Source organism: Vanellus vanellus (assembly GCF_965231255.1).
Source record: "Vanellus vanellus genome assembly, chromosome: 15".
NCBI lineage: Eukaryota > Metazoa > Chordata > Aves > Charadriiformes > Charadriidae > Vanellus > Vanellus vanellus.
The window spans coordinates 8,163,665-8,178,432 of NC_138920.1; the positions used below are offsets into that span (position 1 = coordinate 8,163,665).

At 40.1% G+C, this 14,768-nt stretch overlaps 1 protein-coding gene across 1 annotated transcript in view; it reads left to right on the forward strand.

The window, feature by feature from the left end:
- The window catches only part of EYA2 (EYA transcriptional coactivator and phosphatase 2), a 126,073-nt gene that overhangs the window by 59,955 nt on the left and 51,350 nt on the right, over window positions 1–14,768 (forward strand). The window contains exons 2-5 of the mRNA XM_082491333.1: window positions 5,034–5,152; window positions 9,261–9,309; window positions 9,919–10,061; window positions 12,936–13,052. Coding sequence (XP_082347459.1) covers window positions 5,044–5,152; window positions 9,261–9,309; window positions 9,919–10,061; window positions 12,936–13,052 — 418 coding nt within the window. The 5' untranslated portion in view covers window positions 5,034–5,043. The remainder of the gene's footprint in view (window positions 1–5,033; window positions 5,153–9,260; window positions 9,310–9,918; window positions 10,062–12,935; window positions 13,053–14,768) is intronic.

Sequence of the window (14,768 nt, forward strand, 5' to 3'; positions counted from 1 at the left end):
GTGTGTATTGAAGCCGGAATACTATCTTCTCAACCCAGAAATGGAGTGGACACAAGTGAAGTGCACTGACTACCAGGAACAAGTCCACTACCTCCACAGTGAGGATGGAAATGCCCACTCTCCTGAGATGATGCCTTTAGTGTGTTGTGGGGAGGATGCTAAAAACAAGCTAGAGCAGACTGAGAGATGCTTTAGATTATACCTGAGCAGCAGAGGTCCAAGCTTTGGAAGGAGTTGTCTTCGTCTCTTGAAAGGCCTTCTGGCCTTTCAGCTGTGCTGGGCAGGGATGTTGTGTGGTTACATGTGACCGCAACACCATGGTGGTTTCCTGGTTTATCTTTTTAAAATATTATCCAGCCAGTTCGCAACACCATCGGTATCCAGAGCACCTTGTTGATTCAGTCTGCACACTGGGTCCTGCTTCAGCATTGCACTTAAGCCCATCTTTGAGTACTTTGATGGAGAGAGATAGTATTGCTCACTAGTTTGATCTTCAGCACAGGTTTGAGCGTTTTGAGTTGGGATGAGTTGAGTTGGGATGAGTTGAGTTGGGATGAGTTGAGTTGGGATGAGTTGAGTTGGGATGAGTTGAGTTGGGATGAGTTGAGTTGGGATGAGTTGAGTTGGGATGAGTTGAGTTGGGATGAGTTGAGTTGGGATGAGTTGAGTTGGGATGAGTTGAGTTGGGATGAGTTGAGTTGGGATGAGTTGAGTTGGGATGAGTTGAGTTGGGATGAGTTGAGTTGGGATGAGTGCCTTCAAAACATCAGTGTAATAAAGATGTGATTTGTAGGTTACCCTAACACCTCGATCAAAAATTTGAAACCTTAAAATGTTTAATTTGACATTCCTACCTCCAGAATGACTGAAAAAGAATTTTCTCTTTCTTTTTTCCTTCCTAAACATTAGTAAAGAGAAAAGTTTCTGCTCTTGACAGAGCTTTTGTGGGCCACCCTTGAGGGCAAGATATTGGGGTTTGAGTAGGGGATTCTAATGGAAAAGCTGAGCACCAAATTCACACAAGGTTCTTCTTAATTATAGAAACCAAAAGCTCTTCCAGATGTCTGTCAGCCCAACGTGCTAGATGCTGCCATCGCTGGTTTTAATAAAAGCTCATATTTGGCAAACTTTATTACTGATTTACTGTACATTACTTAAACCAGAAAATGTTTTTGCTCTAAAAAGCAAGCCAACAAATACCTGATATTTTTATCAGTTGCACTCCAGCGTGTGCTAAATACCATCCCAGTTTCATTATTTTACTGAAGATTTTCTCTAGATTGCCATCATTAAAACTGGGATTTCAGAAACTCTTGTGAAGAGGTACATAAGCCAGAAATGCACGTGAACAAATCAGTAAATGGTGCGTGCAAAACAGGCAAAGCCACTAACAAGGCAAACACATACATGACATGCACAACCAGGCATTTCTGTGAAAAGTTACCTGTTTGTACATGCAACTAATACATACTCTAAAGAAAAATGGAAGCTGAAAAAAAAAAGAAAAAAAAAAAAAAAAAAAACAAAAACAAAAAACCAGGAAAATGTTATAGGACAAATACAGGGAAGTGTGTTGTGACTTTGTGAATACATAAGTGAACAGAACAAAACCAGTAGAAAAATCATCAGTCAAGAGAGTAGCTAATGAAATCTCTGAACAATGATGTAACTAAAGTGCATTAATCATTATAAAAGATCATTTCCCTTTGAACATCTGCTCCCATTCACTTGGCAACAGTCTGGGCAGTGTCATGAATGATGGGGTTTTGGATTATGCTGAAGGGCATGTGTTATCTGAGAAACAATGTAGAACATCCCCAGCTTGACAGGATCTGAGACAGCAGTACTTTTCCTCAATTCAGGTATAGAATTAAGGAAACAAGGAGGAAAAAAATCAGATATTGCTTACAGTGGAAAGGAAAACCTGGTATAAAACTGAACCCTGACTTCTCAGCCATGCAAACAAAATTTAATTTGGTGCTGATGGATTTGAATAAAGTAATTCCTCTGTTAAAAGAGCCCATGCCCAGCCTGCTGCTTTTAAGAGAGCTTTTAGAGCCATAGTTGCTTGTAGGAGAGACCTTGTTCCTCCCCACTGAGAAGTAAGCACCACAAAAACCTTCCTGACCCCCTTCTCTGCGGCAGCCTGGCTGTACCAGGGAAGGAGTGAGATTAGCTGTTTCAGAAGAAAAATCTTTTTCCTCTGACATAAGCAAAGTGTGCAGAAGGGCCATAACCATCCCATACTACCTGACAGCCTGTGGCTCCGAGGCATCTGCCTGCATCCCCCATGCCTGAGACTGCCTGTGAAGTGGATGCACATTTGCTTCAGTAAAGCCTCTGTCTGCAGGTACCAGTTTGGATCATAACTTGCTCCAGTGCTATTAGGACTGAGTAAAGTTTCTCATGGGCTGTACTTTGTTTAGGGTTAGGTCAGGAGTCCAGGATTGCTGTTTTGGATCTGCCATTAGACTGAGTCACTTAGCGAGGAATTTTTACAGCTTGGGACTGTGTTTTGTGTCCTTGTACAAATCTGACTCCTTGTTGCGTTTCCGTGTATGGACAGTGGTTGCGGGCACAGTTGGTGGCCCCTGTGCACCTGCATTCTTCCTTCCATCTTCCTGTGCTTTTGTGTCTCTGTCTAAGGCAGGGAGGGGGAGGCAGTAGTTGTGTTTGTCTTACAGGGATACGTCTGAAGGTGGAGCCCTTTGAGGCCCACTAGCGACAAAGATCCTCCAGCTGTAAAGCAATGCTGATTTTTATGCTAGTCTTGTTTTCTTAGCAAATCTATAACACACAGCATTTGGGGAGCATGGACCACACAAGTGTTGGGTTCAGAGTACAGTATTTCTACCCCATTGGTCATTTACTGCTGACTTAAGGTCTCCTTCATGGCACATAATCAGGAAGCCTTTACCAGCCTCTAGACTTGAGGCTATGCTGGTGGTGAAAATGCATATGCCCACATGGATTTCAAAGAGAGGCAGACAAGAGGAGCCCAGATACTGTTTGGAGAAAGGAAAACTGGGGCTGTGAACGTTGTACATGGTTATACTGCTTCAAACCTATTTTTGGCAGTTCTGCAAATTCACAGAGGATGGATGCTGCTTCTACTGGGGCAGAGTGCCTTCCCAGCTGTTAGGTGTGGAAAGTGAAAACGAACTCAGCTTTGGTCTTTGCTGTTCAGTCACAGGTAAAATATTTCATCTGGTTTGTGCCTGTTCATAATGATACTTGCTCTCCCTCACGAGGACTTGCAGGCTTTGTAAAATTGATTAGTGAGGTTCATATAAAAAGTATGTGGTTTATTGTTCTCTATTTCTCAAAGCTGGTAAAATCATACAGCGGTATTTAGACAGAAGATCAAAACAAACCTTCTTGCTTCTCACAGAAGTGTGTAGATTAGTATTGCAGAAACTCAGTGTCAAGATTTCAGGTTTATGTGCTGCTGTCTTTAATTTCATGATGTTGTAGGTGTGCTATGGATTGGTACTGGACTGTTGCTGCTGTGCCATCTGCTACCTTTGTAGTCCTGCTCAAATAGGTCCCAGCCTGAGAGCAGGGGTGTGCCAGCTGCCTTTGCAGGTAGCGTGTTCAGTGCTGAGCAGAAACGGGAGCCCATGCAGGCTGCAGCCAGGCGCCTTGGATCCACTCACCACCGTATGCCCTCTCTCCCATCTGCTTTTGCCCAGGCCCTGCTCTGTCCAAGAGCACAGTTATGCTTTTCCCTAATAGCCCTAATTCCGCCCCATAGCCTCCGGGGGACTGAAGTGAAGACGTACTCTATGCGGCTGCAGAAAGTGAAGGACATAGCATCTTTGAGTCCTCCTCTTTTCATCATTTGTTCTGGACCTGAAACCAAAGCTGCAAAATACATTGGTGTAGTCTTAGAAAATTCAAATAGGTCTCCATGGCATTGTGTGTATTTTAAAAAAATAAATACAATTAATTGACAAATTTAGCTCCAGATTTTCTTTGGCCAGTGGGTTCTTCAGAGTTCCAGCTGCAGGAATTGGTTGCACACGAAACAAGGGCAGAACATTATGGGGGTAAGGGTATCCAGGAAACTTGCTTTGCATAAAAGCCATTGTGCAGATATCTAATGTAACAGTTTCCTTACTGTACTCACCCAGTTTTCTTTACCCAAACTTGCAAATGTAGGTATGCAAATCTGTGCACTTAATACCATATTTTGTACCCATCCAAAACATCCAACACTTCCAAGGGAAGCAAGCAGCTCTATTTCAAGCATTTGTCTTCGGATCCCACTTCTGAAAAGCTGTATAGCTGGAGTTAGACACATATATCGAAAATGGTGGTATTTAGGTGGATAGACCTATTCATGTTGTGCATAGGGTCTGAAATAATGATTTAGTCATTCTCTTTTCTGAACTGTCTGTGTAATGCAGAGTTTGTAAGCTTTCATTATAGAGTAGGTTGTGTGCACTCGCAAACAATTATGTTTTTCTTTGGAGACTCAAGTCCTTTATATTGTTCGTTTGAAATTTTCAGTTAAATCAGATGAAGTTATTTATGTGAAAGGGACTGTCCTTGTCTCACTGCCACCTAATGGTCAGGAAATTGTAGTTAGGTGCCTGGTTCAGGTGTCCCCTGGAAAACTGATCCTATCACCAGTATTAACCTTATTATCTTGTAAGACTAGATGATGCTGTTAACTGCCCTCAACTTCATTTTCAGCCCTTAACAGTCTGTTCTGCAGACTGGACACTGGTGTGTACATTCTCACTCTGATGGGATATGAGGTAAGGAAATTTAGTTTCATATGCCAAAATCCAGGAAGAAAGGGAAAGCATTCATCAGATGGGTGTAATCTCCAAGGGAGCACGTACTTCATTTTAATTCAGCATTTCCCTTTGATGAAAAATTTAGCGAATGTTATTATGTGGAATTTATATGAAGCCTGGGTTTAGGTAATCAGCTTTAATATTTATACTCTTAGGGAAAAAAATTAAATCATTAGTGAGCATGCATAATTAATGAACAAATTATATTTTTCCTTTGTTTTCCTTCAGGTATAAGGAAATGCTAGATCTAGTGATATCACCCAGCCTGACTGTAAATAGAGAGTGCCCTGACAGACTGAAGCTTAACCTTTCTAACATTTATGCCACAGCTCCAGATGACATAGAAGGTAGGCTGCCTCTTTTGCTTACTGTTTACTGGCTTTAACATAATGTGTGAATATATATGTAACCAAAGGGAACTGGCCACATGCAAGGCCTCTACCTCTGCCGATTAGTTTTGCAGCATAGTGAGCTGCTGAGATTTTTTGACTATTTTTTTGTGGATGCTCCAATTGTGTCTGAATCCTTTAGTTCAGCAATGGTTTGCATGTAAATGGAATTGAAATGTTCTACATGTAGATATATATCTGTGAGTAGTAGGTGCATACATATGCGCATGTGCATGTATATGTTTGCTCCACTGGAATAATTACAGGTATAAACAATGTTTTGTGTAGAGCTGATAGTTTTTGTTTGAACCACACTAGAGCCCCAGTGGTGGCATGAACGTGAGCCCTGTGCTTCGATGGCTGTCCTGCTACTGTTGGGGAGCATGGGGGCTCCCAGGCCCAACAATGTGTCATGCAGCCAGAAAACATTTTGCCAAAGCAGCCCCGCACCCCAATTTACATCGCTCTGAGATCATTGCTATCACGTCCAAATGGTTAGCCCTGCTGGCCTCTGGTCTGAAGTTTCACATTTGGCAGGTACCAAGGACAAATTCCTTCAGTGGTTAAGGCTCTTATGGAAATTTATCTGCTCTTCTCCTCCTCCTTCTCCCCCCATCATACTGGTCAAGTGAAGGAAACAGAAGAATGTTAAATCTGCTAAAAAAATTATTGGCAAGTGATGCAGCTGAACTAGTTCTTGCTAGTACAATCCCAGCTATTGTTTGCTGCGGTCAGGATCTGTCAGCCTTCCTGTTGGAGGGGAGTTAGCAAAAAGCACTGGCTATTATGTTTTAGTAGTATGTTTAACCCTTCGTTTATAGGCTCTTAGAAGCCAAGGACATGTTTTGCTTGCATGTTTGCTAAGGCATTAGAAATTGCATGATTAAATCATGTACATCATAACTGCCTATTTACAAGAACAGTCGAAGGGATAACAATCTAAAGGAAACATCCTTCTGAATGTATGTGTTTGCAGAAAAGATTAGAGCTAGAAATGATTTTTAAATACATCGTTTTGTAAACTTCTTGGTGCAGGAACTATTTGTTATTATGCGATATAAATAAGAGCCAACATAGCACTTGTATTGTTGGATACCAGTTTGCTAGTGACAGCTCATGTTGATACATTTCTTATAGAAATATTATGGTTATTTTTCTACAGAATGATCCCCTGTGCTACCAAGATTATGCTCTTTCCCTTGAAAATACTTCTTGTTAATTTGACGAACAGGAAAATGCTTGTGTGTTTATCAAGTCTCAGACTGCCAGAGCTTTTAATGCCATATATGCACACAAATATATGCTCTGTATTACACATATAGTTTTAATTTTAGCAAGTCTAGTTGCAATACTTAGTGATGTAGATGTCCATGGAGATGCCTGGCTTGCTATTTTCATGGGTGCTTATCATGACGTGCAATTATACGAATACAATTTCCAAATGCATATTTTGCCTGTAATCCTACACTTTTTGGGTAGAAACACATGTAGGTTTAACTTGCCTTCTTTTGGCAATGACAGTAGCATATTGCATATTCACACACAGTAAATCCCCACTTGGCATTCTTGGCAAATGTATTTATTCTGTACTTGCCTATTTCAAAAATAAAAAATTTGAAAATGTAATATTTTCCAGAGAAAAGAAATTAAGCTTATGCTCAAACTGTCTGTTTTGCAGTTTTTCAAATGTAAAAGGCATTGTGATTTAAATGAATAAAAGCTAAAAAAATGTATTCAATGCAATTCTGTTTGGTAATGAGGAACAGTGTGACAAAAAATTTTCACTGTCTAAAAATTTTCTAAACTGTTTTCTTTCAGGTAAGTCAAAGACATTTTTTCATAATGAGTTTGAAGGTGAGTGAGGTAAGCTGAGCTTTGGATTTAAAAACAATATTTTTTTCTATATCTGTATGTGTAAATGAATATGTACATTTGTATACCACTATCCTTTGTCAAATTTTGGGTTGGTTTGTTTGTTTTTTTTTTTAAACTAGACCTCTGTGCCTGTTTCTTGGGAAATAGGTTACTGTTACCCACATTTTATAGGTGAAGGAACGAAGGCAGGGTTGCTGGTGGGTTTTACTTTTCTAAGGTGTTTCTCAGGGTTGTAAGAGCGTGAAGGAGGAGTCCTTATTATGGTCTTGTTTCTGTCAGTGGTGAGGGTGATTCTGTTAGTGATTAGGGCTGTATAGGTTGCACAGTCCCTCCCCTGGCACACCCTCTTCCTGCCTGAGCTGTCTTTTGCAAATGGGTCAGCGCTCAGAGCACATAGTGTCTGCAGGGGACCCTGGAAGAGGACACAGTTTGCCCTTCTGTGGTGTTTTGGGGTTGCATTCACCCAGAGGGAGAGCTCTGGCACAACTGGGAGACAACTTAGGAGAGGGGGGATCAGAAAGGGCATGAGGTTTGAATTTGTTGTGGAGGAGGGTGCAATGAGAGGTATATAGCACAGGAAAGCACTTTGGCGGACGAAGAGCAAAGAGTGGGTGATGAAAGTGTATTTGAATGCAGTGGCTGTACTTGGGCAAGTTTGGTGTAATCTCCATGTTATAATGTAAAATGATAAAGCCATGTAAATATTGTGGAAAAGGGTTGTGTAGGAAAGAACAATTTCAAAACAGAGTTAAATTGGGAAGAACAAACATTTCATATGGGAGCATGTTGGACCTTTTTGGACATTCCAGGTTTATGGCATAACAAGTTACTCAAACCCATAGGACTATTTTCATGTATTTAGGATTTATATGTGTTTGCATATTTCATTAAATAAAAGATGCTTTAACTGTTTAATTCACCAATTTACAAACGGCTGAAGAAATGAAGTGGTGCTGTTTTGGGCAACTTCATACTGAAGATATCCATCTACAGCATTGCGGGTACGTCCATGTCAATGCATGGAACAGCACTGCAGATGTTTCCTGTCCGATGGTAGCACTGTGCAGGCATCGGGGGCACTGCAGGAATCTCCCTTTCCACCCAGCATGTACACCTGCAGTTGAGAGACCATCTTCATAAGATTGTGTGATATTTCCTATCCTGTGTAACAAATTATACTATAGATGCCAGCAGCCAATGTCGAGAATGGTGATGCTGCCATCAGCAGACAACATGATGGTTGATGTTCTCCCTGCGTGGAAAAGCTGGGTGCAGTTAGTCTGGTGTGTTCATTGATGAAGCAAATATAGAGGCTGAATCTGTTGTGCCTAATGTCATTGATGATTGTGAGGGTGTTTTGGCATTTATAGTGCTGTAATAACATCTAACAGCTCCAGCCAGGAACCAAGAAGCAAAATTTGGATGGCATTATGGAGGCAACCTGCGTAATATTCATGGTAGCATTTAGGTATGATGTTTTCAGTACAACTCGCAGGTTTTAATTTAATTTTTTTTTCTTTCTATTTTAATCAATTAAACCTAAATTTATCTCTAAATAAAGATGGTGGCACATTTTTCTTTGATAGTGTTGCAGGACACAGCTGTTTGGTACATTGGAAGGCATCCTACACATATAACCTGTGTGATACATTTTTCTACTGGTTTAATATTTTCATTGCTGGCAGGTCAATAAGGTAGCTTATAGTTAACTCAAAAAATTCAAGAGTAAGCAGACTTACAATGTTCTATTTTTAATATTTATTTTTATTTGATATATTTTAGTGAACATTGAAGAAAGTGAGTCATGATCTAGGAGAGTACCAAAAAAAGCAAAAGGGGAAAAAGTGCAGTGAGCTTAAATCACCATAATCACAGTAGTTGCTTTTATAGCCTTTAGCATATGAGTCATCCTACCAAAGTCCAGCTTCATGATTGATATCAGTTCTATGAGAAGAAGAAACTGGTAGGTCAATCAATCAGTATCACCCTCAGTTAAAAACTAAATCTGTATTTGTATTTAAGTGGAGAATAGCCTTCTTACCTACTTCAGTTTGTGGAGATTTCACTAAAAACGAAGTCTTCTAATTCCTGTATATTTTTCTCAAACCAGTAGTGGTAAAAACAGTGGTATCAGCTTGGCCGTAGAACAGAACATGATGAAAATCTAAGACCCTTTAATTTTGTTTTCCAGGCAGCAGCAAAGCAGCACCACAGTGTCCTCTCCATCTGTACTCCACAAAGTGAGTGCTCATGCCGAGTGCTGTAATTTAAAAACTGTGTTTTGCTGAACAGCCGTTTTGTGCAGACTTCTGTCACCTTAAAAAGCATTCACCTTAAGCCAATCCACTTGTTTCGCTGCATGTCTCTGGCCCAATGAAGTAACTGGTTCTTAATCTTATTAGGTATAGAGTGAAAGAAGGTTTGAGGTCCTATGCACTGTACTTTCCTACCCCTGAGAATCCAAACCTTATCAGTTTGAATATTGTTGTTGTGTTTATGAGTGGTCACAGAACAGTATGTTGAAATGTCAGAGGCTTCCCATGATGCTCGCTTGTTTGGCAAACTCAAAATGAAACATGAAAAGTTGGTGTTGATTTTATTTTATTTTTTTAACTTGCATATATTTTCCAGTCTTAAAGCCCCCATACATTTAGGTAACTTAATAGCTTGTATCGGGAACTATATAGTGAAACAAAATTTTGCCCCAGTCAGTTCTGATTTCCCAAAATATTCACCGTCATGCTTCAGATATTATTTTATCAAAATGTCTAGAAATGTTCTATGCGTGCTCTAGAAGATCACGAACAGTAACTATTGCCTTAGACCTTCTGTTCTCTTTTTCTGAATAGACATTATCCCCATATAGTGACAGTTCCATCTTTCCCAACAATGGCAACATATGGACAGACTCAGTACAGTGCGGGAATCCAGCAGGCTGCTGCATACACTGCCTATCCTCCTCCGGGGCAGCCCTATGGCATACCCTCCTACAGTGAGTATTCTGATGTCATGTTACCTTTGAGGACATCTTCCTCTTGCTCCTAGAAAAACATATTTGAAGTCTTAAGCTTTAGAATGAAAGGTCATATCTGTCTCGGCAATGTTCTCTTCTTAGGCTTATTGGAATATCTGACTTTGTTAAAAATGTTAGGATTACTTTGAACTGTCTATCAGCTCTTGATATTCTGGGTATGATCTTACAATTAGGTACGTTTGGAGCCAGTCAGTAGTAGGGTATGAGACAGCATGAGAAACTCAGGTTCAGTAGGATGTGCCACTTAGGAGTTGTAGCTGGTGAGTGTTCCCGTGACTCACTGCCAAGACAAAGTCTCTTGTAGCAAATATGATATTTAGGTAAACTACACTTCGCCTTCCTTGATTCTTGCTGGACTTTCAATGATACAAGCTACTTTAAGAAAAACTTTTTTCGTATGTTATTACGGAAGAACCAAGACACAGGGCAGAGTAAGGCATGGGTGAAATGATACAAAGTATGTTGCTTTTGGAAGATGGTTCATATTTAAATGGATGTTTATTAGCTGTGGATGCAGTAAACGTTTCTAACCCCGGTCAGCTTTGTTTCCTGCTTTCCTGCACAGCCTCTCCAGCAGCTGTGGGAGGATGGTGCTGGGCAGGAGCAACTGGGGGATTCATGCAGGGGACTAATTAAACCAGCACCCCTGAGGGGGAAAATGCCTGGTAAACCCAGTGTTAAGGGTTTCCTCAAGCTCTGCGTGGAAATACTGAGCTCTTGAGGGAGCTGGGAAGCTCTTTCCACTCCAAAGAGATACTGCCCTTGCTTAGGTATAGCTCTTTAACAGAAAGCGTTGGGCTCCTTATTCCCAGCTGATCCTGAGAGTGCTGAGTCTTGCAGCATTAAAATGGCTTCCTAGTTCTGTTTCCGGTCCTGTTTTCTATTGTGCTCTTAAACACCTTTGTTTGCTTGGCAAACGCTGTATCCCTTCCCAACAATAAACTTTCACTCAGCCATTGACAAGGCTTTTACTGAAGGGAAATTCAATGCAAGAGTCTGGAAGGCCAGGGAATTGGGCTTGGCAGAGCTGAAGCTCTACCAGGATGATGAGAGGAATGTTTTGCGACCCTTTCCTGGAGCTACTTGTGTGTTTGCATCAGCTGGCTGATTTCCAAGGCAAACTCTGAACAGTTGTCCTGTTAGAGCAGGTGATAGTAGAGCCATTTGCTACTGCCTAGAGTCTTTAGGGCATACATGTGTCAGGCCCATATGCTGCTTATAAATCCTGTGGATGACCTCTTAGCATCCTTGAACAGCGATTTCCCTCCCCCAGCCCATATACCCTCTCTAAGATACTCAACACAGCATGTGAAAAACTCCACCTGGCTGACAACCAAGAACAATGAAGCAGTATTGTTTTTAGGCACAAAAATAAAACTCGGCCAATTTCTAGACAAAACAGAACACTGTGTGGAAATTAATTTGGTGCTAAGTTATTTCGCTGTCTGACAACAATTTTTAGACTTCCAAAAAGGCCCATTCGATGAAGATTAATTGTAGCTGGGGTAGGTTGAATGCTTGCATGCGGAGTGCTGATGTAATTGAAAAGCATGGGATGTTATGAAAAGCAGCTTCTCTACGCACACTCGCAAATCCCTTTGCTTCCCCAGCAGTAGTGGAGCCGTACTCTTGCACCAGCACATGTTCATTCACTATCCAAATAAACGTCCTGCGTTTCACAATGCAGCATTGTCATCTTACTGCTAACTTGTACGCAAATTGCATTGCAGTTATTCTCACCTAAAGCTAAAAGTGATTTTTATTAGAGAAAGCATTATCTGGGAGAACTTATTCGCAACCTGAGCAAATGCAGACTTGCTGCTTTTAAGTCATTAAGCTAGAAAACAGCATATTTGGTTAAAGTCATGTGAATTCAACTTTGGCAATTTTGGCAGGTTTGTCTACAAGTGCTAGAAGATGACAACAGCCTGGGAAGTGTATAAATCCAAGGCCAGAACATCAACAGGGTCTTTGTTTAGTCCCAGCACTCGGGGTGTGTCCAATGGCCATTTTTTGTTTTGTGCAAATAGGCATCCGAAGGAGGGAAGGATCATGCCCAAAGGGTTCATAATAAGACGCACCTTTCAGCTGTTTGTTTTAATAATACAGCTGTACGATTTCAGCAGCATCTCAGAATAAAATATCAACCCCTTTCACTACCAGCAAAGGTTTCATCTTGCAATGTTTAATTCAACTATTGCTGTTCCCACTGTAAATTGTCAGTTTAATTGCCTGATTTTAGTAATGAAAAGATTTTTGTGGCTTCAGGGCTTACCTATTGTTCCTGAACTGTATGTTATATCTCACTGAATAGATGATAACCCTCCTGTATCACTTGCCAATAAATATTTTGCTACCAAAGCTGAAAATATAATGCAAGTAAAAGCTAATTCTGTTGAGAACAGAAGTCTTGATGTTGTTTTGCTGAAGGTCCTGTTGCTTTGTTAATCATTGCTTGCATCTGATAACCATTCAGAATGTTCATGAGTCAGAGTTCGTTTAATTCTAAAACAAAACTATTTGTTCATAAGTTGTTTTTGAAAACAGTATTATGGTTGTTTCCCCATCTTAGCAAAAGTTCATTTGGGTGTGGATACAGGATGTAGCTGACAAAAATATTATTTGTGATGAATTTACTTTATTATTTTAGAGAGACCTGTTCCTGTTCGGGTAATGCAGATAGTTTAAAAAAAAAAAAAAAGGAAGTGTAGGAAAAAAATAATTTAAGTCAAAATCTAGCTGAAAAATTATTAATTCCTAAACTTGCTTTTTTATACCTTTATGTGACAAACACTCACGTTCTGCTCTTGGTTCCTACTCTGTGCCCCAAAGGCATCAAAACAGAGGACAGTCTGAGCCATTCCCCAGGACAGAGTGGGTTTCTTAGCTATGGATCCAGCTTCAGTACTCCAACCGCCGGACAAACACCGTACACATACCAGATGCATGGTGAGTACAGCTTGGTGCCTTGCAGGACGTGCTGTGAGAAGTCAGAATCCTATACCCCCATATCAGACCAATTCTTCATTTGTAATTACAATGAAAAGCTTAGGTATAGGCAGTCAGAGTAGGAGGTAGGTCTTCATAGAGCTGTTTTGATCATCAAGGAGTTAATTTCTGGCTGAGGTACTAGTTTTAGTGCTAGTGTACCCTAGCAAAACTTCACATGTGATCAGTATAAGCTTTGCCTTTCTGCAGAAACCGTTTTCTTTTTTTTAATTAATTTTCTGACTGCATACCTGGGATTGTTGCGTTAGTGTGAATTCCTAGATTCTGAGTGGAAGCAAAACAAAGGTGGTTTTACACTTCCTGCAGCCAGTAATGTTAGTATTATGCTTCTGCTATATGCTGTCCTGAACATGTCCCTGTGGTTAAACTGGTATATGTTCTCTCCACTATTTTTTTTTAAATGCTGGTGCCTTGATACTAAAAAATATTTTTTTTTTTAGTGGTAACATATAACTAATACCTGCAAAGATACATCTGCCTGTTTTAAGTCCCAAAGTACCAACATCATTAATTACCTACAGACTAGGTAAGGTTCAGAAGAGCAGAGCTGAAAGCAGCTGTTTTTTCCTCAAGGTTACTGAGCTAAGATTTATTAAGTTTAGAACAACTGTTTTGTTGTTGTCAGAATAATAATTGATTATAAAATAATCAATTGGATTCCCTTAAGGATTCAAAGACATGCCTTGTGCTTGTAGCTTTATAACACTTTGTTTTGTTGTACAAGCAGGAAGGCCAAAGTATACTTTTATTTCTAAAAATAAAACTTAAAGTTCTTGTCATTCCATTTGAGAAGCTGTATGAAACACCAACTCTCAAGAGACTGAAAGTTGACTTGCCAATTCCAAGCAAGTCAAGAAAGGGTTTAAATCTGAATTGCCAAGAAGTGTAAAGTAAATTAAAATGGTGGAATTTCATTTGTGATTCCCTTTAGTCCATTTCTAGCATGGTATTTGATTTCTTTGAGCATTTTGGTGCTGCTGGTCAAAAACTTGAACTGCATATGGCAGGTTTTCATTATTTGACTGGTATTCCATGTGCTTTTTCCTCCAGTGTGTACTGTTCCTGATCTCTGTGAATTCTGTTGATTTTTATTTATTTATATATCTTCCTGGGAATTGCTGAGTCATTAAGCATGAATTGGATGATTACTAAAATCTGGTTGTACTCTCTGTAATCTGAATGTAAACACACCTGTCCAGGCAATCCTGCAAAGAATGATGATAAATTCTAGTGCAACAATAGCAGACGAGAGGAACCATCGCATAACCATTTCAGCTTTATCTGTCATTTTACATACAAGAATAATGAGTATATTCTGAGACATTATGTCCTTAAAATGTCACTCCGTCTCTGTGCCTCCACCTTGAGTCCCCTGGGAGTGCAGTTTCATTCCTCACCTGTAGGTCTCATGTTCTGAGTCTGCTTTGGTGTTTGTATCAAACTTCAATAGTAAAAAGTAAAGATCAGATTTTGTCTTCTGTTAAACCTCAGCACACCTGCATTTGAAAGTTTAAGCGTGAATTGCCCTGAGTGCATGAACTCATGCATTAAAAAAACATTTCCAAGAGATCAAAATGCAAATATTCTTGCTGTTTCTTAGGAAATGGCTTCATTACTGTCAAAGATGTGACAGTAGCACAAATGAATATACCTCAA